Source organism: Enhydra lutris, unplaced genomic scaffold (genome assembly GCF_002288905.1).
Source record: "Enhydra lutris kenyoni isolate GAN:26980312 unplaced genomic scaffold, ASM228890v2 scaffoldscaffold17, whole genome shotgun sequence".
NCBI lineage: Eukaryota > Metazoa > Chordata > Mammalia > Carnivora > Mustelidae > Enhydra > Enhydra lutris.
Window position 1 is genome coordinate 11,503,615 of NW_019154101.1, and position 23,066 is coordinate 11,526,680.

The following is a 23,066-nucleotide window of genomic DNA, read 5'->3' on the forward strand; positions in this document are numbered from 1 at the left end:
CCACATCAGCTTATACCCAAGTGCTCATTCTTCTGGCTTCTCTGGCTGTTTATTTTGGTGGATCTGGGAACTTGATGGCAGAGCCACACCGGTCCTGATGCCTGGCCCCAGCCGAGGGCTTGGTGTGCGGGTAGACATTCACAGGGATCTCTCAGGAATCTGCAACTGAATGAATGACCAAATGGTTAGCACCAGCTGATGGTGGAAACTCTTACAAGGGTGTATGCTGACCATCTGGAAGTTACTGGGGTTGAGACAAGGAAGAGGAAACCCAGCTGACATATAGTAGAGCTATTTAAGCTCCCTGAGCCTCAGTTTCTCCACCTGTATGTTGGGGCTGATGGGGTGCCTGCCGTGAGGATTGAAAGGGTTCGTGGAGGAGGCTGGGCCTAACAGGTGTCTGCGGAAAGATGGAATCTGAATTCCTTGAAGCCTAACTTGGGTTTGCCCCCAACTTCTAGCTCAGCCCGTGACTTCCTCCCTAGTTTCTAATTAAATCAGGTAATAGAAGTGAAAGTGCTTTGGGAATTCTGAAGCTCCAGACCATGCTGGGTGCTGTCCTCGGTCTGGTTTTCTGGGATTGGCAAAACAGCCCGTGTTTAGTATTTATTAGGTGTCTCCCCCTTCCTCCTCCTTCCCCTCCCCCCACTTCATCCAGGGGTGGTAGCTGGTTTCCTCGTCTAAGCCGTTCCAAGGCAAGGAGGTGGGGGGTGGGCTCCCTTCCTTCCTCTTGAGATTGTCAGCTCCTTTTCTTTTGGGGTGCCTTTGGCTGCGTTCTGTCTTTCCCTAGAATACTTGCAAGGAAAAGAGACTAATTCCCAGCATCTGGCTGAATGAAAATAATTACATCTGAACCGCTTCGCTTCTGTGCTCCAGCCCGGCATTCAGTGGGAGGATCAAAGGAAGAGGGTGGAGTCTGAGGGGTGGGTTGTTCCCCCCCCATCCTTACCAGAGCAGGGCTTTCTGCTCAAGTGAATGCGTTCTGCCTAAGTAGACAAACCCTCTCTCCATCCGCAGGGACCGCGTGGGTGGTTGGGGACGAGCGAAGGACCGGAGTGGACTCCGGTGGGTCACCCGCACGCTTCGATAGGTTATAGAAAAAGCCTTGCTCATCGAGATTTTTTAATACCGAGAAAGTTGCAACAATCAGAATTTGATCCCAAATACTATTCAGTGATACTTGATGTGGATGATGATGAGCTTCAGCTCTTGAAGGGCCTCTGAGTCACCAAAGATTTAATTACGTTCCATACGGTCATTGTTCCCTGTCACGCTGACCGACACTTGCATAGTCCACACAGTTGACCTGAGCTCCTGGTGTTCGCAGTCTGTTTGATCCTCAACCATGGGGCGGGGAGGTGGGGAGAGGTGAGGGATCCCAGCCCACAGATATAGAGGGTATGTGTATCTCATTGAGATACACAGAGTATTGTATCTCATTCACTGGCACATCGAAGTGCCAGCCTCAGAGGTCTGAGCTGTGGCCTCCTAATTCTCAGGGAGTACTTCCCTCACCCACGGTGAAGCTGTAAGCTTTACAGTATATGGAATAGCCATGGGCTCTGTGATCTTTGTGGAGCCAGGAGCCTTCAGCAGGTGTGGTGAGTGGCTGGGCTTCTAGAGAGTTCCTGGCCAGATAGCGATCTTCAGGGCCTTCCAGTCAGGTCCCTGTACACACTGGCAAGAGAGCAGCTCGCCTCTCACAAGCCAGGGAAGTCAAAGCTTTTCACCAGTAACTGCCCCTAGCCACCCCCCTTCAGAGATCACCAGCCTGCTCATGTGTTCATTTATTTGTTTTGGCAAATAGGTCTTGGCTCAGTTCTTGCCCTCCCAGCCGGCCAGAGTTTCTAATTTTAGTGTGAGAGACAGAAATGCCAACCAGCAATCACAGTACAGCAGGGGTCCTTAACTTCATCAGACCCATTGCTTTTTTTTTTTTTTTTTAATAGCAAGTATTTTATAGCACTCTTTACTGTCCTGAAGGGAAATCCATGGATAATACCACATAATAGGGCCAAATACATACAGGTGAAGGAATAAGCCCTTGCAGCTGCCTAGAAGAATATGGGTCCAGGCAAAGAGAACAGCTTGTGCAAAGGCCCTGGGGCAAGGAGATAGTGATGAGTGACACTAGAGAGGGGAGAGAGTAGGTGGGAATGGGGTCCAGATAGTGCAGGAGCTTGTAGTGGGCCTGCTTAGCAGTTTTGAGTCTTGATAAAGTCAGGACTCTCGCTGTTCTCAGGACAGACATCAGGGAGAGCCCAGTGTCTCCATGGGGCCGAGGGAAGAGTCCTGGGAGGAAGGGAGAAAGATAAGGAGAAAGAGGCAGGTTAAAGCGGGGCAAACTGGTGAAGCTTTTCTGAGACTCAGAAGTATGCAGGTTGATATTTGGGAGAGATGTGTGTTGTGGCTAGCAGAGATGGAAGTGTCCTGTGTAATCCACAACCAGCAGCCACACACCACCCTTTACAAGTTAGTTTGTAATTTTTTTTTTTTTTTTTGGTCTTCGAAATCATCCCTCTGGTTTAAAAAAAAAAGAGAGAGAACAAAACAAAACATTTTTTCCTGATGCTAAAAAATAACATGGTCACAGTGGACATGATAGAAAATACAAAGAGAATCATTGTTGACATTTCAGTGTATTTGCTGCATTTCCTCCTTTCTTCTAGGCGTTTATGTATATAGCTTTTTTTCTTCTAATTAGTATAATATGGTATCCAGATTTATTTTCCCATGTCATTAGATATTCCTTGAAAACCTGTATTTAATAGCTATTCTTCCTCTATCATATGGATGGTCGTAATTTATTAAATCTGTTCTCTTAGAGGAAACAGTTTCATTTACACTGCTGTGAACATCCTCCTAGCCAAATTGTTCCATTTTTCTTTTGAACTTTAGCTGATGGATTTTGGTTGGTATCCCAGACACATAGGCTCCAAGCGTGGGAGGGAAAACGGTCAGTCTGGGGTTTTCAGCGTCTGAATGACCAAATCAACAGATGTACAGCTGATGAGGTTGTTTGAGAAGTCAGTCATGAAGACGGCAGAGAAAACCAAGCTTGACCAGCTTGACCCCCACGTGGTTATTATAGGCAATGCGTAGCTACAGGCCCGATCTCCTAGATCAACTCCTACACCTACCATCTGCATTCGAATCAGCTCTAGCCTACGGGGTCTTCGTGGATATCCCCAAATGCCTGCACCCCAAGCACCCCAAGCCCCGTGCTTCTGCAGTCTTATCCTGATAGGCTGGGGCTCTGGACCCTCCTGTGAATGTGGGAGTCCTCCCAGAGATTGCAGCTCACAGAATCACTCTTGGCTCTGGGTTGTGTTCCCTCCTGCTGGCGTGCTGAATTTCTTAGTTGGGGCTGACGATTCTTTTTCATTTTAATCGATATCTTTTTTTCTCGGCAAACTTTGAAAAGAAGCCAGTAAATGTCACCGTGTTTCAACCATCTATCGAAAAGTTCTTTTTAGGGTGTAGCGTGTGAGCAGGAGGGCAAGGTGGTTAAGAACTTAGGCTCTGGATCCAGACCAAATGCCATTGCTTACTAGCTATGTGACTCTGGGCAAGTTACTTGACTTCTTTGTGCCCCCGTTTCTTCATTTGTAAAATTGGCTTTTATTTGAATTGGGGATGTTTTATTTGTCACGGGTTTTTGCATTGATTTTGATTTTTCAAGATTCACATTAAAATCTTGATTTTGATGACTGAGCTTTTGGGGGCCTTTTAAATTTTTGTACCTCCCTTACTATTGTTCTGATCCTGGAGCATGTCAGCAAGGCCCAGCTTCCATCCCCCCACCCCCACCCCGGGGTGTTGCTACCCTCTCCTGGCCTTCAGCCCACCAGCTGACCTCTGGGCCTGAACCCTAACCTGCAGGGCCCCTCTCTGGGTCAGGGACAGCTAACAAGCTACAGTAGGCCTGGCCATCCGGAAATGAATGGCTGTTTGCTGTAATCTCCCCAGCAGCCTGATTAACATGCGGAAAGATGCAAATTGAGGCAATCCTGCTGTTTTAGAAGAACTTAATATGTTTTTTAAAACGACAGGGCGAAAAGGCAGAAATTGCAGGAAATTATATATTGCAGGAGTTGTTTATCTTCACAGTGGATTCCAGAGATGGTTCTGGTTTGGGAAGAGCATTTCACGTGCTTGGAGAGCCCCACCCTCCAGCTGAAGCTTCCAACAGTGGGACCTCTGACCTCAGCCTGGATTGGCTGCTTCCAAATCCCGGGAGCCCAGTCCATCTGTCGCCACTCCCCACACTCTTCCTGGGGTCCATTCACCAACCTGCCTTTAAGGGGAGCGGTCAAAGCATCGGTCAAAGCCTTGTTCATATGATATGACTATTGACATAACTCAGAGCCACCTTCAAAAGCGCAGTCCCTGGGGAGGGCGCTGGAGGATGGGCATTAAGGAGGCTGCATGGCGATGGACTGGGTGTTCTAAACAACTAAACTCTAAACTCTGCTGAACTCTACCTCTGAAATTGATAATACACTCTATGTTCATTAATTGAATTTAAATAAAATAAAACGAAAAAAAGCAGAGTCCCCATACGGCTACAGGGCCTTGTCTCAAGGACTCCCCATGGGGTACGTGCACCCAAGAGGGAAGAAGCCTGCCTTGGTCACACCCCAGAAGTCTCACAGGAAGGTCTGTTTTATCCCTGTGGGTACGGCAATGGCACAACAGTACGGATGATCACAAGGGCTTTGGGTGAATGCTTCCAGGTCTAGACCGTGTTAGGGAGGGCGGATCAGGCTGAGCTGCAGAATGAGCGGCCAGCAACACCTCACGGATTTGCCACCGGTGGGAATGAGGTGTGGCTCCCCAGAGGATTTTTCCAGTTAGCTGAATTTCAGAGCCAGGCTTTTTTTTTTTTTTTTCCTTCCCCTGTAATTTTAACTAGTTTGCACGGAGGAGGCCTTTTCTAAAATGGATTTCACACTTCTCTGACTCCTCAAACTGAGGCTACAGAACATAATTAAACTTATCAGGATGATGTGGGGTCATTGTGTGAAATCTCAATTATTAAGCTTTGGAGCCAGACCGTCTGGTTCTGATCCCAGCTTCTCCTCCGGATTGCTGTGTGGCTTCAGGCAAGGGTGTTAACCTCTCTGGGCCTCAGTTTCCCCATCTTTGAAATGGGACTAATAATAGTTACTGCCTCATGGGATTGGTGAGAGGACTAAAGGAGCCAATAGTCATGAAAGGATATGCTGGGCACAGAGCAGGCAGAGCCATATTCTACTGCCATTTTTGTAGGTAGACACCAGTGAATTGTTGCGGTTGCATAGGGTTCAGCCCAGGAGTAGATGAGCGGTCCACAAGCATCGACTCCCATTCTTTTTTTTTTTTTTTTTTAATAACATTTAGTATATTATTTGTTTCAGGGGTACAGGTCTGTGATTCATCAGTCTTACACACTTCACAGCACTCACCATAGCATATACCCTCCCCAGTGTCCATCCTCCAGCCACTCCATCCCTCCCACCCCCCTCCACTCCAGCAACCCTGTTTGTTTCCTGAAATTAAGAGTCTCTTATGGTTTGTCTACCTCTCTGGTTTCGTCTTGCTTCATTTTTCCTTCCTTTACCCTATGATTCTCTATCTTGTTTCTCAAATTTCTCATATCAGTGAGAGCATACGATAACTGTCTTTCTCTGATTGTCTTATTTTGTTCAGCATAAAACCCTTTAGTTCCATCCATGTCGTCGCAAATGGCAAAGACTTCATTTCTTTTGATGGCTGCATAGTATTCCATTGTATATATGTACCACATTTTCTTTATCTGTTCTGTTGATGGACACCTCAGCTCTTTCCACAGTTTAGCTATTGTGGACATTGCTGCTATGAACATTGGCATTGATTCCCATTCTGACAGCAGCTCCATGCTCCACACTGTGGACTGGTGTTTGACATCGGCCCTTTGCTTTACTCCCCCCAATGGAGTCACAGGGGGCATTCCTACTCCATTTTTCCAGAGGCGACCACCCAGGCTTAGGTGACATCGCTTGCCACAGGCTGCTCAGCGGATAGGTGGCAGAAGTGTGGCTCCAAGCAGATGGCCTGGGCTCCTGCGTACTGTTTTGTGTCAGGTGTGGTGTGGGGAACAGTGGACCTCCCAGGGGAGCACTGAGTGGTCCTGGGAGTGATGAGCTGTAACGTTCTGCATCAATTGTTCCTCCTTCCCTTCCTAACCTTTCAGGGCTTTGAGGGCTTCTCCTAGGAAGCACCAATAAGAGCTTTGGCCCCTGGACTTTATGGCATTGCTTTTGGCTGTTTCAATATATGTAATAATTTTCGAGTCAGTCACTGCAGGTTGCTGCATGTGGCTTGCCTGTGTTCATTCGGGTGACCTCCAGATGCGAAGGGTCACACCTGGAGTTCCAGACAAGGCATATGCTGGGGAAGCTGCAGAGGCTCTGGACTCTTGAGTGCCAGCCTTCTCCACTGCCACCCCCGTCCCCATATGCTCCCTGAGGCATCAACACCGAAGCCTAAATCGCCTGGCATTAAAAGACAGCATCGCCCCCCACCGTCCGGCAGGTTACTTTACAGATAGGAAACTGAGGCAGAGAGCCCAGAACTCAGGGCGCCTTGCTGGGCTGTGCCCCCTGCTGTCCTCAGCAGACTCTGAAGGTCAGTGTTTTCTGGTGCTACGGCCCCCTGCCCCCATGGGGAGGAGCCAGGGCCGGCTTTGTGAGCCCATGAGCTGTGCAGTCCCGTAGGACCTATGCTGCCTATGCTTGGTTTAAAGGCCTGCTGTCCCATTTTCCATTTGTCATGGGCCTCACCAATTCTATAGCCAGTGTTGGGAGCCCACCTGGTCCTAGGCCTCCTCCTTTTTCTAGGCCACAGAATAGAGCTCCTCAAGGAGGCATTTAAAATGCTCCCTCCCTCCAACACAGGATAGGATTGGAACTTTCTGCTGTGGAGATACAGTGACTGCAGGGGGCAGGTTTAGAAGGTTAGAGACCTTTCAGCAAGGCTGAGGGGGAAAGCCCTGCCTGGGTGACCCTCTGTGTGACCTTGGACACAGGACAGGATTTAAAACCCTCAGTTTCCTTATCTGTAAAATGGAGAGAGTAGCAGAGTTACTTCATATGGTTGTTATGCGGATTCAGTGAAATAATGTGCATAAAGAGAAGGCCTCATACAGTGACTTGCATGTAATAAGTGCTCAATAAAGAAGTCGGTCTCTTATTCCAGGTCTGACGTCCTAGATTTCTCTGGAGGCTTAAGATTCCCGGGGCTCCTAGGCCTTGCAAGCCCCCAGTCCAGCTCCTTCTTCCTCTCAGGTGGGCCATGAAGAGGGACATGAGGAAAGCCATCATTACCTGGGCCCCTCTGTGTGCCTCAGCACGGCCCCTCCTCAGCACCTCCCTTGAGGGGGCACTTGCGGCCCAGGTTAACCAGAGGCCAGCCCCTCCCTGTCCATACCCACTCCAGAGTCTGAAGAAACCAGAGCAGAAGGCCCCATGAACTGGACAGTGCTCTCTCTCTCAGGGAGCAGAGTGGGGTGCCAGAAGAGACATGACTTGGAAATCCGTTCATACATGTTGAATTGCCGGTCTACCAGTTGCCCACTGGTGATCTTGGCCAGAGTAGCTGCTTCCACCCCCTGGTTCCTCATTGATAAAAAAGCAACAAAGGATTACTTCAAGGGCTAAAGGTGATAAGGAGCTCAGTGACTTGGCCCTGCCTACGGTATCTAATAAATGTGTGTTGAATGAATGAATGAGAGAAGGGAGGGCTGCTTTGTGTTTGCTATTGTCAGGTGTCCTGAGGGAAGGTGTGTGACGGGGTGGGGCTGGGGCGGGGACAGAGTCCACCCCTGTCGAGGGTACAGGGAGGGGCAAGAGTACAAATAACCATGATAGCTTGCACGTACAAGGCCCCTGGTGTGCGCCATACCGTTTCTAGCACTATCGTCATACTGATTCATTTCAACCTCACACCAAGCCTATGAGGTAGGCTGCCAGTACCCAATTCTACAGATGAGAACACTGAGGCCAGAGAGGTGAACAACTTGCTCTAGGTCACACAGCTAGACAGGGACGGAGCTGGAGCAGGCAGCCTGGCCCCAGCAGCCATATTCTTTTTTTTCCTCCCAGCAATTATATCCTTAACCATTATACTATTATACCCACCCCCAAACCTTTGGCCGTGTCCTTCAAACTTGGAGGAAGTTACCTTTTCATCTCTGCCACCATTTGGGTCCTCACAGGGCTGTAGGACACTGATCTCATGAGACCGGCCCCCCAGTGAGAGGAAGGGGGTAGTGTGAGAGCTAGGTGACTTCCCGACAGTCCCTGGCTCTGAAGGGCAAGCTGGGCCCCAGGGACCTGATGACAAAGCTCTCAGCTCTGGCCACCTGGCAGCTGATTTGTCAGGATGCAGACCTTTCAGGATGAAGAGGCCACATGGGGATGGCTGGAGGAGGCTGTGGGGGCATTTCTGCCCAGGGCCCTGTCAGCCGTAGCAAACTGAGGGACGGGGGCCACGGAGGGGTCCAGCAGTCCTCTCCAGGGCCTGGGTAACTTCTTTGTGCTCTTGGGCTGAGTCAGGGCAGTCAGATACTCAGGGCTCTGCTTCTTGAACTTGGGGGAGTCACTCCCTTCTTTGAGCCTGAGGCCCCTTACCTTGGGAGAGTTGGGTGGGTTTCTCATGGGTTAGTTGGTGTGAAAGTGATGTCTCATTTTTTTTAAAAAGATGTATTTATTTGAGAGAAAGAGCACGTGAGCAAGGGGAGGAACAGAGGGAGAGGGAGAAGAAGAATCCCTCAGCAGACCCCCAGCCCCCAGCTCAGCGCAGAGGCTCCATCCCCTGACCCTGAGATCATGACCTGAGGTGAAACCAAGGGTCGGGTGCTTAACCAACTGCGCCACCCAGGAGCCCCAGTGATGTTTCATCTTGACCGTCTGCTGGGAGCCACCCGGTGTGTGAGGGGATGAGGCAGTGTGGACAGAGTGAGGGCTCTGAGGTTGGCAGACCCAGCTCAGAGGAGCCTTGGGTGAGCCGTTTCAGCTCTCTGAGCCATTGCGTGAAAAACGGACTGAGGCACATCAACACTGACGTGACTTCACTCTGCCAAGGGCTTTGCCTCTAGTCCTTGCAACAGCCCTTTGAGGTGGGTGATGTGATCAGCCTTGTGTTATAGAGGGGAAACTGAGGCACTGAGGGGTTGCCTCCCTTGTCTAAGGTCACACAGCTAGAAAGTTTAGAACCAGAATTCAAACTGGGGCAGCGGGTTCTAGAATCCCCCTGTTTCACCTCCGGCCTCTGCCCCCTACCCTGCACTGCTCCATTAGACCTGCCCAGTGGGGTTGTTTGAAGATGGAATGAGATCCCCCAAGTATTAGCCCAGGGCCCAGCCCTTCATTGGTGCAGGGCAAACAAAACATGCTGTCCTTTAACCAGCTTGGTGCTCAGAATCCTCCTGTTTTCCAGGGCCTTGGGGCTGTGTTTCCACGGGGATTGGGGCACCCTCCAGCCTTCTCCTGCCTCACACTCTTGTTCTGCCTCCTTCCCACCAGGATGTAGCCACAATGCAGTTCTGTGCCAACAAGCTGGACAAGAAAGATTTCTTTGGGAAGTCCGACCCCTTCTTGGTGTTCTACAGAAGCAATGAGGATGGAACGTGAGTTCCCTGACCACACTTCACCCCCTTTCCAGCATCAGGGATGGAGGGGTGCGGCGACCTGCCAGGCATGGGGGCTTGGACTTGCCTCTTCCCAGTGGTACCTGGGCCTCCTGCTGAGCATGGAAGTCAGGGGCTCCCGTGGTACCCTGACACATGACACATGATTGGGACCAGTGGGGGGTAAGGGCAGCCCCGAAGCCAGCGGTGCCATTCTGAGTGTCTCAGCCGCGGTTGTTGGAGGTGAGGGGAGTGGGCGAAAGCTGGGCTAGGGTGGGAAGGAAGGGTTCCTCCGATAGCCCCTTCCTCTTCCGCACAAGTCAGCGCATATCTCCAGCCCACCCCTCCTCCACCTGCAGGCCTCGGAACACCCCTACTACCCCACGCGCCCCCCACCCAACTACCACATGCCCGGCATGGCAAATCAGGACCCTGTTACCTGCCCAGCCCCACACCTTGCCAAAGGCTTCATTCAAAACTGCACGCGTCTTTAAATCCCCCATTTCCTCCTCTCCTCTCCCTAATCTGGAAGCCACCCACAATATGACGGAAACACACAGCGCGGCGGCAAATGTAGGTCAGCTGTGCACACGGATGCTCAGATTCCAGGTTGAGGGTCTGGGGACCTCTGTCCACCCCACCAGCTCACTGTGTGACCTGGGGCAAGTTATACCCCCTCTCTGGGCCTATTTTCTCATCAGGAAAATGAGCCAGTTGGATGAGGCAGTCTCCATGGTCTCTTGAAGCAGCATGGCTTTGGGAGGCTGTGGCCACTTTGAGCTGGGATGCTGCCGAACCGGGAAGCCATGGGGTCAGGGAGGTTAATTAGAAAGACACTGCTGGAGAAGGGGAACTTGGAAGCAGGTTAGGAAGGAGAGGGAGAAAATAGATCCATGGGGAAGGAGAAGGGAAGAACAACAGGCAAGAGAAAAGCAGAGCGCAAAGCAGGTGTGCCTGGAGCGGAGGGCAGAAAGGCCTCCGCCCAGTTCCCCTGGATTCTGGAACGGTGTGTGTGTGTGTGTGTGTGTGTGTGTGTGTGTGTGTGTGTGTGTGTTGGGGGGCAGGGAGGAGTAGGAGGAGGTGTGTTTCAGTTCAAGAGAAAACTGATTTTAAAACCTGAACGAACAAAACAAGGGAAATTAGGTGTGATCATTTGCATAACAAAAGGAGTCTTTGTCTCACCAAAGGACTCCCAGCAGGATTTCTTTAAATAATTCTTGTTGACTTTGACTTGACTTGAGGGAGGGAGGGAAAGGGCCCAGCAATGTTCCGGGCGCCCACGGAAATGTCCACACAGGTCCCCTCCAGAGAGGAAATGCCTGGTCAGGCTGGGTTTGTCTCGGAGGTGAAGACCAGCAGGGCCAGGAGAGAGGGATTGGGGTTTAGGAGCAGGGGAGGGGTGTGTTGCAAAGTGTTTGCCAGTGATTGTTCTAGCAGAGCCTGTGTAGGATGGGTGGGGAGGGGGCAGGGAAGAGGGAGAGACTCGTGACTGACACCGTGAACAGGTGGGAGGTGCTGCGCGCCCGCGAGCCTCGCTGGGGGGAATGCAGGGAGGAAGTGGGGAGGGGAGGGCGGGGCAAAAGGACAGTGAGCAGACCTCACAGGGCAGGACTGGGGTGGTCACTGAAGTCAGAGCCCCTCCCTGGCAGTGGAGCTGTGGGAAACCCAGAGTGTTAAAAATGGCAAAGGAGCTGGTCAAATGGGGGAGGCGATGGGAGTTTATTTGGGGGCGAGTTTCCCTTGAGGCATGGGCTGGATCTCTCCAAGGGCAGCTGGAGAAACCCACCCAGAGCCCCCCAGAGGGTGGGCCTGTCTGTGGGCACAGGTCAGAGGCTGACCTAGTGGAAGCAGGGTGGTTACCCAAGGTTTAAGGAGAGATCAGTAGAAGGTTCGGGTGACACTGCCAGTTAGGAAGAGGTCAGAAGGAAGGTCAGTGAGGGAACCCAGGGAGTGGAATGTCCTGGGGGGAAAGGGGAGGAAGCACCCATGGAGCTGCTGGTGCTGTACCTACTTTGTCTTCTTCAGTCCTGGTCACCCCTCCGGCTCCGCCAAGCTGCCTGCTGTGTACCTTTAGGCAAGTCTCTTAAACCAATGGAATTTTCTGGAATGATGGGAATGTTCTGTGTCTTGCCATCCAACACAGTCGCCATTAGCTACGGTAGCTGTTGAGTATGTGAAAAGAGTGACTGAGGAGCTTAATTTTTAATTAAATTAAACTTAATTTAAATTTAATTTAATTTAAAGGTAAATAGCCCCATGTGGCTAGTGGCTGCCATATTGGACAGTGCACCTCCCCAACTCAGTTTCTTGGTATGTACAGTGGGGATAATCCTACCACCTTCCTCACAGGGTTGCTGTGAGGACCAGGTGAGTTCATATGTGTCATTAGAACAGGGCGCGGCAGTATTAGCTACTGGATCCACCCCCCCAATCTTTTTACAATGAAGGGGAAGCTCAGAGAAAGTCTCTTGCTCAGGGAGGCACAGCTGGTAGCAGGGGCCCTGGGACTGGAGCTTCACCTGTTAGACCCCGCGGGTTCATGGTCTCCCACATCACGCCCTGAGTGGATATTGGGGTGAACTGAGTTGAGCCATGAGATGTCTGTAGGACCATTTCCATGCCAGGGCCTGGCTCCAGGTCAGCTGCAGCAGGGAGTCGAGGGGTCTGTGGATTTGGTGATGAGGGGCTTGGAGGACCTTAAAAAAAGCAGCTTCAGATCAGAAGCCCGGAGGGAGGCAATCAGGCTAATAGTGCAGAAGACCTGGTCAGGATACTGGTTGGCAAGGGAAAAGAGACGAAGAAGTCGGTGGCTCCAAAGAGATGGAAGGGCTGGGAGGGTCCACAGAAGGTGGGTGTGACTGTTCCAGGTAGGAGGTCTCTGGAGCCCAGCCCCAGGCTTCTGCGCAGGCGACCTTCCCTCCCTTCACAGCCCAGGGGCAGCTCCTGATTCTACCTCCTGCGCCCCCCTCCCCAACCCTTTTGTCTTCCTGCCTTACCTGCCTGCCCCAGCTTGGGCAGCCATGGCCCCCTCCTGTCCCCGTCCTCATTCCCATCCTAGTCACCAGCTCCAGGGTGTGTGGGGAGGTCTCCCACATGTATCTCCACACTCCAGTGGGCGGGCGAGAAGGAGCAGAGAAGAGAAACGCTGAGCCGCGGTGACAGGAATGACATTTTGACTTGAAAATTGCCAGAGAAGAAATGGCAGAGGCTGTGTGGGCACGGGCAGGGCCCAGGCACTTTCCTGGGTGACCTTTCTAGGCTGGTAGGTGGCTGGGGTGGGGGTGGGGAGGCTGGGAAATCACAGGGGGACAGCTTGTGCCCCTGGCCCCGATCTGGCTCCTGGCTGCCCCTCTGTGTTGGCAGGGCAGGCTGCCAGGATGCGGCCAGCAGGCACGCACGGGGAGTGGGCAGGGACGCTGGACTGGAGCCCAGCGGGGTAAGCCAGTCCGACACTTTCAGTTTGCAAAGCAGGCTCGTGGATTCAGACTGGGAGAGCTGCAAGTGTCTAAGAGATTGTCTAAGCCAGGGGCCTCACTTTCATGGCCTTTAATGCCAGGGCAAGCTGTGGAAACTCTCCTGCGAGACATACATCTATTCATTAGTTGGTTCCAAAAAAATATTTAGCGAACGCTTACTCAGTGTCAGGCACTGGTCTGGGCACCAGAGATAAACCAGTGATCCAGGAAGACCAAACAAACCCTTGCCTTCACAGAGCTTGCGTTTCACCGACAAACCGTACAAATAAATAAGGAGAAACATAGACTGTGTCAAATGTCAAATGATAACAGGTAAAATGGAAAAAAAGCATGGAAGGGGACAAAGGGGATGTCAGAGACAGGGGACCGGGGGTTAAATAAATTTTATATCAAGGCGGGTGCTTTTATCAAATGGGTGACACTTGAGTAAAGACCGAAAGGAAGTAAGTGAGCCATGAACATGGGAATCTGGGGAGATAATGCTCCAGGCAGGGGAACAGCAAATATATGAAAGTCATGCACCAAGTTCACCCCGATTTTAGGGGTTCACAAACCCTTAAATCCCATCCACAGATCCTTCCGCGGATCTCAGATGAGGAACATCTGACAGCAGCCAACTCCCTGAGTTTATAGGGGAGGGGTCAGCTTACTCAAGGTCACACAGAGAGGAGGCTAGGGGGGCAGAACGCATTATCTCCTGACACTCCCCACCTGCCCCTGGGAATCTCTCTCAACTGTCACCAAGAAATGGCCACCTGTCTGGGCGGCTCAGTTGGTGAAGTATCTGCCTTCAGGTCACAATCCCAAGGTCCTGGATGGAGCCCTGCTTTGGGCTCCCTGCTCACTGGGGAGCCTGATTCTCCCTCTCCCTCTGCTCCTCCCCCTGCTTGTGCACGCTTGCTCGCTCTGTCTCAAATAAAAAAATAAAATCTTTAGGGGAAAAAAACGGCTGCAGGTAGTGTCTGGATGCTGCTAGTGACAGGGAGCTCATCGCCTCCTGAAGCTCTGGCTTCCACTGTGAGGCAACCGCAGAGGTTAATCGGTTGGCCCCTCTGTTGACCTGGATTCTGCCTCCCTCGGTTGGAGCCTGACACCTTCCGTCTCTTCTTCACCAGGTTCACCATCTGCCACAAGACCGAGGTCATGAAGAACACCTTAAACCCAGTTTGGCAAACCTTCTCCATTCCTGTGAGAGCACTCTGCAACGGGGACTACGACCGGTGAGATGAGACACTGTCCCTCACAGGTGTAGGGGGTAGGGGGTAAGGTGTAGGGTAGAGGTGCTGGCTGTCTGGGCAGTGGGGGCAGAGCCCCCCAGAGCTGTGCTGTTCCTGCCCCTTGCCTCCTTGGGCAGTGTCTGCCTCCATTCCCCACCCCGCCCCACCGCCGTCCCCCTGGTCTGGCAGCCCACTGCTGGTGGGGGACCTGCCCAGCCTGGGGGGATGGGAAGCCAGGAGCTTCTGCAGCCTGTCTGTGATTTCCAGTGGAGGGGCGGGTGGGGGCAGGATGGGGGCTCTCGATGCAGGCAGAGGTGGCCATGCCAGCCCCAACTCCTAGTAGATGGACTCTGGGGAGTCAGGATCCCAAGATAAATGGGGTATGAGGGGCAGAGTACGGAGAACTCGTGAAACTTTCTTGATGTGCGGCAGCCCATCCTAATCGCATGTCTGTTGGCTCTCACCGTCATTGTTTGAGTGTAGGTTCTTGGGTGTAGGTACCGGGGACCTGGTTTCTAACTCTGGCTCTGGGAATAGAAAGCGCTGTCAACCTGGGCAAGCTTCGACCTGCCTGAGCCTCAGTTTCCTTATCTGTAGAATGAGTTTTAAGCATCCACCTACCTTCAAGGGCTGTTTAGAAGCTCCCATGAACTTCAACCTACGCAAGAAAGCCCTGGTTTGCATAAAATACCAAATCCCGCATTTTGTCCACAAACATTTATTGACTTACCACCGTGTGCTGGGCACCGCGCTAGATGCTGGGAACTCAGCAGGAGACCAAACACGCCGTCTTCACCCTTCGCCCAACCTTGTGGAGTTTACATCCTTGTGGGGGAGGCAGACATGAATCCGATCACCACACAAAGAAACAGATAATTGCATGTTGTGCTGAGTGCCGGGGAGTCGGGGGCAGTAGGATGGCATTGGTCTGTGTGAAGTTTCGAGAACCTGGCCTGTTTTCCCGTTGATCGCTGTTGCTGGTGGATGAGCTGCCAGATGGGATGGGACATGGGCCCTCTGCAGGCCATCCGGACAGGAGCACTGGGGTATCACAATGGACCCTGCAGGGGATCCTGGCTGATGCCGTTGGCAAGGGCTCCCTGGGACTCTGCTCACAGTGTCTCCTGACTGGGTACATGTTGCGGGGAGGAGTGGGAAGGACAGTGCGGATGGCCTTCAGACATCCCTGTCTCCCTCCAGGAAACCCTCAGGTGGCCCTGTTAGGTTGCTGATCCAGGAGATGAGGTGACTCCTTCTCCTGCCTCTTAGCTGGGACAGATCCGCCAGTCTGTTCCACAGGCGGTCGCTGAGTACCTACGATGTGTGCTCAATGCTTCGCCTGCAGCTGTGTGGCTTTCAAGGGAATATAGCCACGTTTCCATCTCTAGGGAGCCTCGAGGCTGACCACAGGGAGCTCAGATGTGCACACATCTGCATTTTAGATAGGTAGATAATTGTGCAAAATGAGACTGGAGACAAAAATAGACATTCCAGCCAAATGAAGCCCGGTTACATGTCTGGCCAGTCCTGGGGCTTCCGGGGGCTGTGGAGTGGAAGGACGGTCTGGTTGGAGCAGGAGGGTGAGAAGGAGACTTGGGGAAGGCTGGGAGGTACGGTGGGGGGGTGGTTCTGGTTGCTGGAAGAATGGTTGGGATAGCAGAGGTGACAGGGAAGGAGGGGCAATTGGAGGTTGGGGGATGGGAGAGCGTAGCAGTTTAAGTCTCACAGGGTGGGAGGAATTGGCATCTCTGGCCTCACTACCCAGAGGCTGTTGGGGGCCCAGCCGACCCCTGACAATCCTGCACCCTGAGAACCTAGCCTTGTCAGGGACAGTGAGGAAGGCAGTTGGGCTCAGACAGCGGGGCTCTCCGTTCAGCCACCAGTGGAAGTGAAGTTACGGGAACACCTCCAGAGCCCGCCCCCATCCCTCCTCTTGCAGGCTGAGCCCCAGACTGGTTTCCCTCCAGCATGACCAGGCAGCCCAGGACCCTCTCCACAGCCGGGAACAGACTGACCGTGACGTGACTGACAGTGGTGTTAATGGAGGGGGCCAGGCCTGTCACGCGGCCCCTCTGCCACTGAGCTCTAGGGTGACCTATGTACCCAACAGCCACTTGGGAGGTGCAAGTGTCTGGAAGGCCCTCACAGGGTAGGAGAGGGAGGGGTTTGTGCAGGAAAACAAAGCCATTTCCTTCTCCCCCCAAGGTACCTCTTAAAGCTCACAAAAATACATTCAGTTTAATCTAGCAGCCGTGTCTTCCAAGCCAGCCAGGCAACGGACATGCTGCTGGGTGCTGTGGGCATAGTGGACATCAGATCTGAGCCTCCCCGTTAGGTTACTCCCAGGCCAGAGTGGGAGACAGGTCATAGTAATATGGTAGTAGTAGTAGTAGTAGTAGTAGTAGTAGTAGTAGTAGTAGTAGTAATAGTAGTAGTAGTAGTAAATGCTCTTGTAGCACTTCTGTGGTCATTTATGTATGTAAGCTAATTTCATTCTTCCAACAATTTCCTCTGAAAAAGGTGCTAATACTATCCACATTTTACAGGTAAAGAAACTGAGGCCCAAAGACGTTAACAGCTCACCTAGGATCTTACTGCCCATCAGTGGTAGAACCAGGATTTGGAGCCAGGCAGGCTGCCTAGAGAATTTGTATTCGTGTCCCTTGTGCTCTGGGGCTAAATGGCTAAGACGGGTGTGAGTGGGGCACATTTGGTGGAGGGCTTGACCAGGGACTTGGGGCAGGTCTGCTTGGAGCCTGGAGGTGAAGACTTGAAGGCCTGGCCATCTGCCTACATCTGGGAGTAAAAGGGATTTAGAGGACATTTGTGTTTGGAGCTGAGGTTGAGAGGGAGAAATGGAAGAGTGACAGGGACCCTGAGGGGGCAGCTGTGTGACAGGCACGGTGGTGCTCTGCCATGCAGAGAGGAGAACAGAGAGCTGGCAGAGGTGAGATGTCCCAGGTCCTGCACAAGTAGGGAGCAGGAGAGAGACACGGAGATGGTCAGAGAGCTAGGAGGGTACTGGGAGAGGGCAGCTGGAGGCAGAGCCCTGGGCTCAGGGAAGAATCCAAATAGAAGTATCAACTCCTCCCATGAAGGAGAGAGCTGGGAGGGCGAGAAACAGGGATCTGTGAGGCAGGAGAGTTTACTTGGAATGAGGGGGTGGAAACCCTTAAGATGACTGAGTCTTTCAGAGTTGGGTCAAATTGTGCCCTAATTGGTTTAAATACATTATCCTATTTTGTGAATTTAAGTTTCACAGCAACCCTAGAAGCTGGGTTCTAAGGACATGCCCATTTCACAGATGGGGAAACAGAGAACTAGAGCTTATGTATCTTGCCCAAGGAAGGAGAAGGTATATTTCCCTTCTCCAGAAACTGCCTTCTCTAGAGGCAGAGGTCCACCCCATCTTTGCTGTCTCCAGTTCAAATCCAAGCGAGCCAGCTGGGCAGAGCTGGGGACAGCGGGGCTGGCGTCAAGATCAGAGGTGGTCCAGCCCTCCCGTGGGGTGAAATGGGTGATGACAAGAAGCCCTTCCCCAACCTTTCCTGAAACCCCTCTGCTCTGGCCTTTGGCATTCTGCAACTTGAGGATCTATTCCCCCTTGAGCCAGCCAGATTCTCCCGCTCAGGCTGCTGTCCCTCACTCACACCTTAATGTTGAATGTGTGGATGTGAAGAGGGTAAGTTTACTGGGCCGTTCCCTGGAGAGGGGAGACGATTCCCCAGGACTGGGGGCTCTCACATCCCAGAAGCTACACACTTCTGTGGGCCTGCTGGAGAAGGGAAATACATCGCCCTTGAACCCTACTGCATGCTGAGTCCTGGGAGGGGGCCCAGCCACTGCATATGACCAGCTGACACACGTAGAAGCTGAAGGCAGAGGAGGGAAAGCCTCTGCAGTGTGGCTGTGCTTACACAGAGCTCCATCTTTCAGCATTGCTGCCTGTCCCCCTGAACCCCAACACCCGTCTTCTTCCCCGAAGCCTCTAAGACTGATGGGCTGACTCAGTCAGTTTAGGGCCAACCCCTGGAGACCTGTTAGCCTAGTACCTCTTCCTGCCCTGGAGAAGCTCATTAGGAGAGAGACACAGCTCTGCTCCAAGGAGACTGTAGATAGAGCTGTCGGTGTGCAGGTGTTCAGAGAGAGAAGCCTGCAGTCTTTGCTGGCCTCCCTTGGCCCCGCTGGCCTGCTAAGGCTCACACAGACCCAGCTCTGTCCCCGCAGCCCCAGGCATCCAGAGACCCACAGGACACTGGCTCCTGGCCCCAGGCCTGGCTTCACAGCTTGATTTGGGGAAAGCCTCCCCCCCGCCCCCCCACCCATGCGCCAGGCTTCCCTTCATGATTTTGTGGAAGGAGGGAATTGTCACTGCATGGTAACTGCACAGAGTTGTGAGATCTCAGACGACAGATATTTAATAATATTTATATTACCTACTATATGCCAGGCACCGTTCTAGAAGCTGAAGTTTACAGCAGGGAACGAAACAACCCACATTTCCTGGTCTCAAGGAGCTGACGTTTTCATGGTGAATAGCAATTGCTTGGGAGACAGGGACTTGGATGAAAGGCTGGAGTGTTTTAGATGGAGCAGAACATGTGTCCAGTCCTGGTGTGAATGACATGTGAATGATGTAGTTGACTTCTCAGAACGCCAAAGTGGGTGTGATGATCCCATTTTACAGAGGGGTAAACAGAGTCCCTGGGGCCTTTGAGATGGCTGGGCTGAGTTTGCACAGGAATCTCACCCCCGGAAGTCTCAACCTCAGCGGCAAGTTAAAATTCCCCAGGGAGTTTTTAATACGCCCCCTGCCCAGGCTGTACCCCAGACCAACTGATTCTGAACTGCTGGCGTCAGGATTGCTAATACGTGCCCGGGATCCAGTGTGCAAATGATGAGGGGAGCCCAGCGCTCTCCTCTAGAGAAGGTTGGTGGCTCTGGCCAGGCATTCCAATCAGCCAGGAGACGTTCCAAAACTACCCAAGCCTGATTACCATCCAGACCAACTGAATCAAGCCCTTGTGCCCTGGGATTAAAAACAAGAAACAAACAAAACCCAAAAACCTCCTTAGTGATTTTTGGGGGTATCCAAGGCTGTGGCTGTAACTGGGGTCCTCCTGTAGTTTCTGAGCCTGTGGCTGTCACTGATCCAGTCGCCTGAGTGGCTGGTGTTGGTGGTCTCAGGAGAGACACTCCTTGCTGGGGTCCCCGAAAGTCCCCTACAGAGCCGTATGGGTCTGGGAAGGACTGGGTGACTTTGGCATTGTGGGTCAGGGTCCTGGCTCCGGCCCTGGCCAGCTCTGTGACCCTGGGCACATCCCTTAGGGCTTGGCTTCCCCAGCTGAAAATGAGTGCGCGCAGCAGAGCCGTGGGGGGGGTGTGTGTGTGTGTGGAAACTTTAAACTAGATCCCAGGCTCTGCCCAGAGATGCCAGGAACCGGACCTGGGGCTGTGTATGTCTGACAGGCTCGGTGGTGATCAGCTACATGGCCAGGCTTGGATACCTTGTCATTCCAGGCCTTGTCATTCCAGGAACTGGAAGTTGCAGAGCCCAGGTACCCAGGCGGGAGCGTCCCTGATTTAAGTAAATTTCCTATGAAAAGCAATCCAAGTGTGGCCAAATGCCAGAGTGGAGAGGAGGAGGCATTTTTACGGAGACCCACCTGTGCGCCCCGTGGGCTCTGCCAACTCCACTAGTATCCTTCCTTGAAAAGGATGGTCTGTGGCTCAGAGAAGTTCAGTGACCTCTCCAGGTCCCGCAGCATCTGCACTCCAGCCTCTTTCCTCTCTTTCCAATCACCAGCCCCTCCCCGCCACTTCAAGGACCTAGATTTTTTTCTAGATTTTTTACCCCACGATTCACTCCAGAGAGAGACACAGTATTTTGTTTTTCCTAAGAATTTAAGAGGATTCCTTGAAATGACGGACTTCCATGCCTGCCCCATTTACCTAGATGGTCACAAAAATCCGGGGTGGTGCACGACCTCCCAGACGTTCCTCCATGGGGGGACAGTTGGTGCCCTGCGGCGGGCAGATTCGAACCCCCCCCCCTCCGGCCCCGGGAAGGCTCATCTACGGGGAGACAGCGCCTCCTGCTGGGGGCCGCGCCACCCCGAGGCCGATTTCTCGAAGACCCACAAAGACGGGCTGCGGCCCCGGGCGAGATGATCTATAACTAGAAGACAGGCCCAGGCAGCTGTCTCTGCGAGCCCCAATTCGGACCGAGGCTGGAGACCCCGGCTCCCCACGCCTCTGGTTCCACCCCCGCCACCACCACCCCGATCCTGAGCCTGCAGGGAGACCCTGGCAGCTGCCCCTTCCCTGGGCCTCCCTGGAGGACTACCGGCACCAAGGGTTAACCCGCGGTCTTCCACCTCCCTCCTCCCACCTCTGGTCTGCTAGCCTGTTGCCATGGAAACGGGCTAAAAATAAAATGGGCTCCCAAAGCCCAGCCCCCTGCACAGGAGTCAAAACAAACTAATTAAAGCAGCCAGGCTAAAATATGAAGATAATTACACCCTCACTCAGGAGCCAGTCGTGGCAATGGAAAAGCTCAGCAGGCCATTCCTGACCTCGGGAGGTCCTGGGCCCCTCCCTGCCGGTCTGTGCTGGTTCCCCATTGCTCAGACTCCTCGGACTGGGGTCCCACCAGCTCCTAGTCTTGTTACCCCTCCCCAGGAGAGCGCAGTCGCTCTGGCCTGAGATCCCAGGGTCTCACCACTGTCCCCCCCACCCTTGATAAATCCGCACTATGGCTTCTTCCTGGGACCTGTGTCCCATCTGGGGTGGCCAAGGAGAAGGTGGGGTGAACTGAAGTCTGAGACTGTTTTTCCACATCCTTCCTGAAACTCAGGCAAGTCCCTAGGCAGCTTTGAGGATGCCTCTGTCCCTAAGACCTTTACTAAAGGGCCTGAAGATAGTTCCTTTGTCTCTGGGGCTGTTGTGTGTCCTTTGAGGGCCCTAGAGCCTGGTGGCTGTCTCAGCGCACCTTTCTGGCCCAGGAGCATGGGAGGGGCCTTGTCTTCCCGGCCACGCAGGTGTGGGGTCAAGCCCACCCCACCACGGGCCCTTTGCCTTGCAGGACCATCAAGGTGGAGGTGTACGACTGGGATCGGGATGGCAGGTAAGCAAGCAGGAGGACAGAAGGTGAGCGGGGATGAGAGCAGCCCCAAGGGGTGGTTGGGCCCTCCCCTCAAAGGGGGAGAGCGATGCCAATGGCAGCTCTGGGGGTGAGGGAGCCTGGTTTTCCAGGGTCGTCGGGGTCCATTGCCCCAGTGGATTGTCCCTGCCCCGCTTCTGTGAGGCACCAGAGGATCTCGGTCCTGCATGACATGGTTCCAGAGGCACGGGAGGCCTCTTTTCCTCAGATAGCCACCTAGCAGACAGCCAGTGCCTAAAACCTCACCACATTTGGGAGAATTAGGATTTTCTGAAATGTGCCTCTTCGAATGTACAGATTCAGGTGACCCCGAGCATTCATGTTCTCCGTGAGGCTAAGTGCTGTGGGTGACCGAGATGGGGAAGACAAGCTCAGTCCTCAGAGAGACTCCTCCGAGTCTAATTGTATGTGTGTGTGGGGGGGCTGGTGCATCAAAGGAACTGTTTGTAGGGAGCTGGCCCTGAGGGGGTGGGCTATGGGGAAGGGTAAGCTTTGATGCACACGAAGGGTCCCTGGAGCCATGAGGCTGTCCCTGAGTTGGGTCAAGCCGGGCCAGGAGGAGGACACTTCCATTTGGGTTGTGGGAGGCCCCAGTACCCTCCCTGTCTGCAACTGGAAGGGCCCCCATGGAGCAGTGTCACTGGGAATTCATAGATGAGGACAAGAATGGGCCTCTCTTGGCTCTACTCCAGAAACCTCACAGGCTTCCACTTGTCTGTGGGACCACACCCAATATGTCCTCTGGACTTTTGGGACTCCCTCCATTCTGTGGCATTACGAGGGGTGTTGTAAGGGGACTTTTACCCCGTAATCTCCATCCATACCCCTCAAGTCTGTGATGCCAATAGGGGGTACTGTAAAGGTCTATGCAAACAGAACTCAAGGTAGATCCTGGACGGTCCAGGTGGCTCACCTTCCCCTGAGGCCTTCTGGGACAGGATTCCAGTGCCACTGAACCTCTGTTAACTCGCTCTGTCCCCCGTCCTCTCCTCTTTACCAGTTCCATGTTTCCTCTTACCCCAGAGCTCCCCATACTTCTCCTTCACTGGGAAAAACTGGGGATAGCCACCAGCTCTCATAGCATCCTGCCATCAAGGAGCTTGTAGTCTGAGTCCCGAGAGTTATAAATACATAGTCAAAATCCAGAGTGGCCTCCAGGCAGAGGCAGGCTCCAGGGACACCTCCCAGGCCTCACTCTCCAGCTGCTCTGGAGGTCCCCCCCAGGCTGCCTCTTTCGGGGGTGGTGACCCCGAAAGGCAGCCAGATGTGGGAGAGATGGTGAGCGGGGTTCTTCTGCGGACAGGTGTTGCTGCTCTTAACAGGAACACACACTTGAGGGGGCAGAGTCCCAGAAAGTGTGGCCACCACAGAAAATCTCCAGCTACCTCGATGGACATGACGCAAATGGTCTTTTCAAAGACTGTTACTGGAAAAATGGCAAATACACAGAAAAAGAGGAGTCTAATGAAGGAATTTAAGCCTATCATCTGAATTTAACAAGTGTTACATGTTGCCACATTTGCTCTATGTTTTGCTGCTGTAGTTTAAATTACAGACATCAA

General features: G+C 52.9%; 1 protein-coding gene across 2 annotated transcripts in view; it reads left to right on the plus strand.

Annotated features, from left to right (window-relative positions):
- LOC111147674 (copine 5) overlaps nucleotides 1-23,066 on the plus strand; it is an 86,867-nt gene that overhangs the window by 44,494 nt on the left and 19,307 nt on the right. For both annotated transcript variants that reach the window (XM_022503884.1, XM_022503885.1), the window contains 3 exons: nucleotides 9,546-9,649; nucleotides 14,241-14,345; nucleotides 21,427-21,468. In XM_022503884.1, coding sequence (XP_022359592.1) covers nucleotides 9,546-9,649; nucleotides 14,241-14,345; nucleotides 21,427-21,468 — 251 coding nt within the window. The remainder of the gene's footprint in view (nucleotides 1-9,545; nucleotides 9,650-14,240; nucleotides 14,346-21,426; nucleotides 21,469-23,066) is intronic.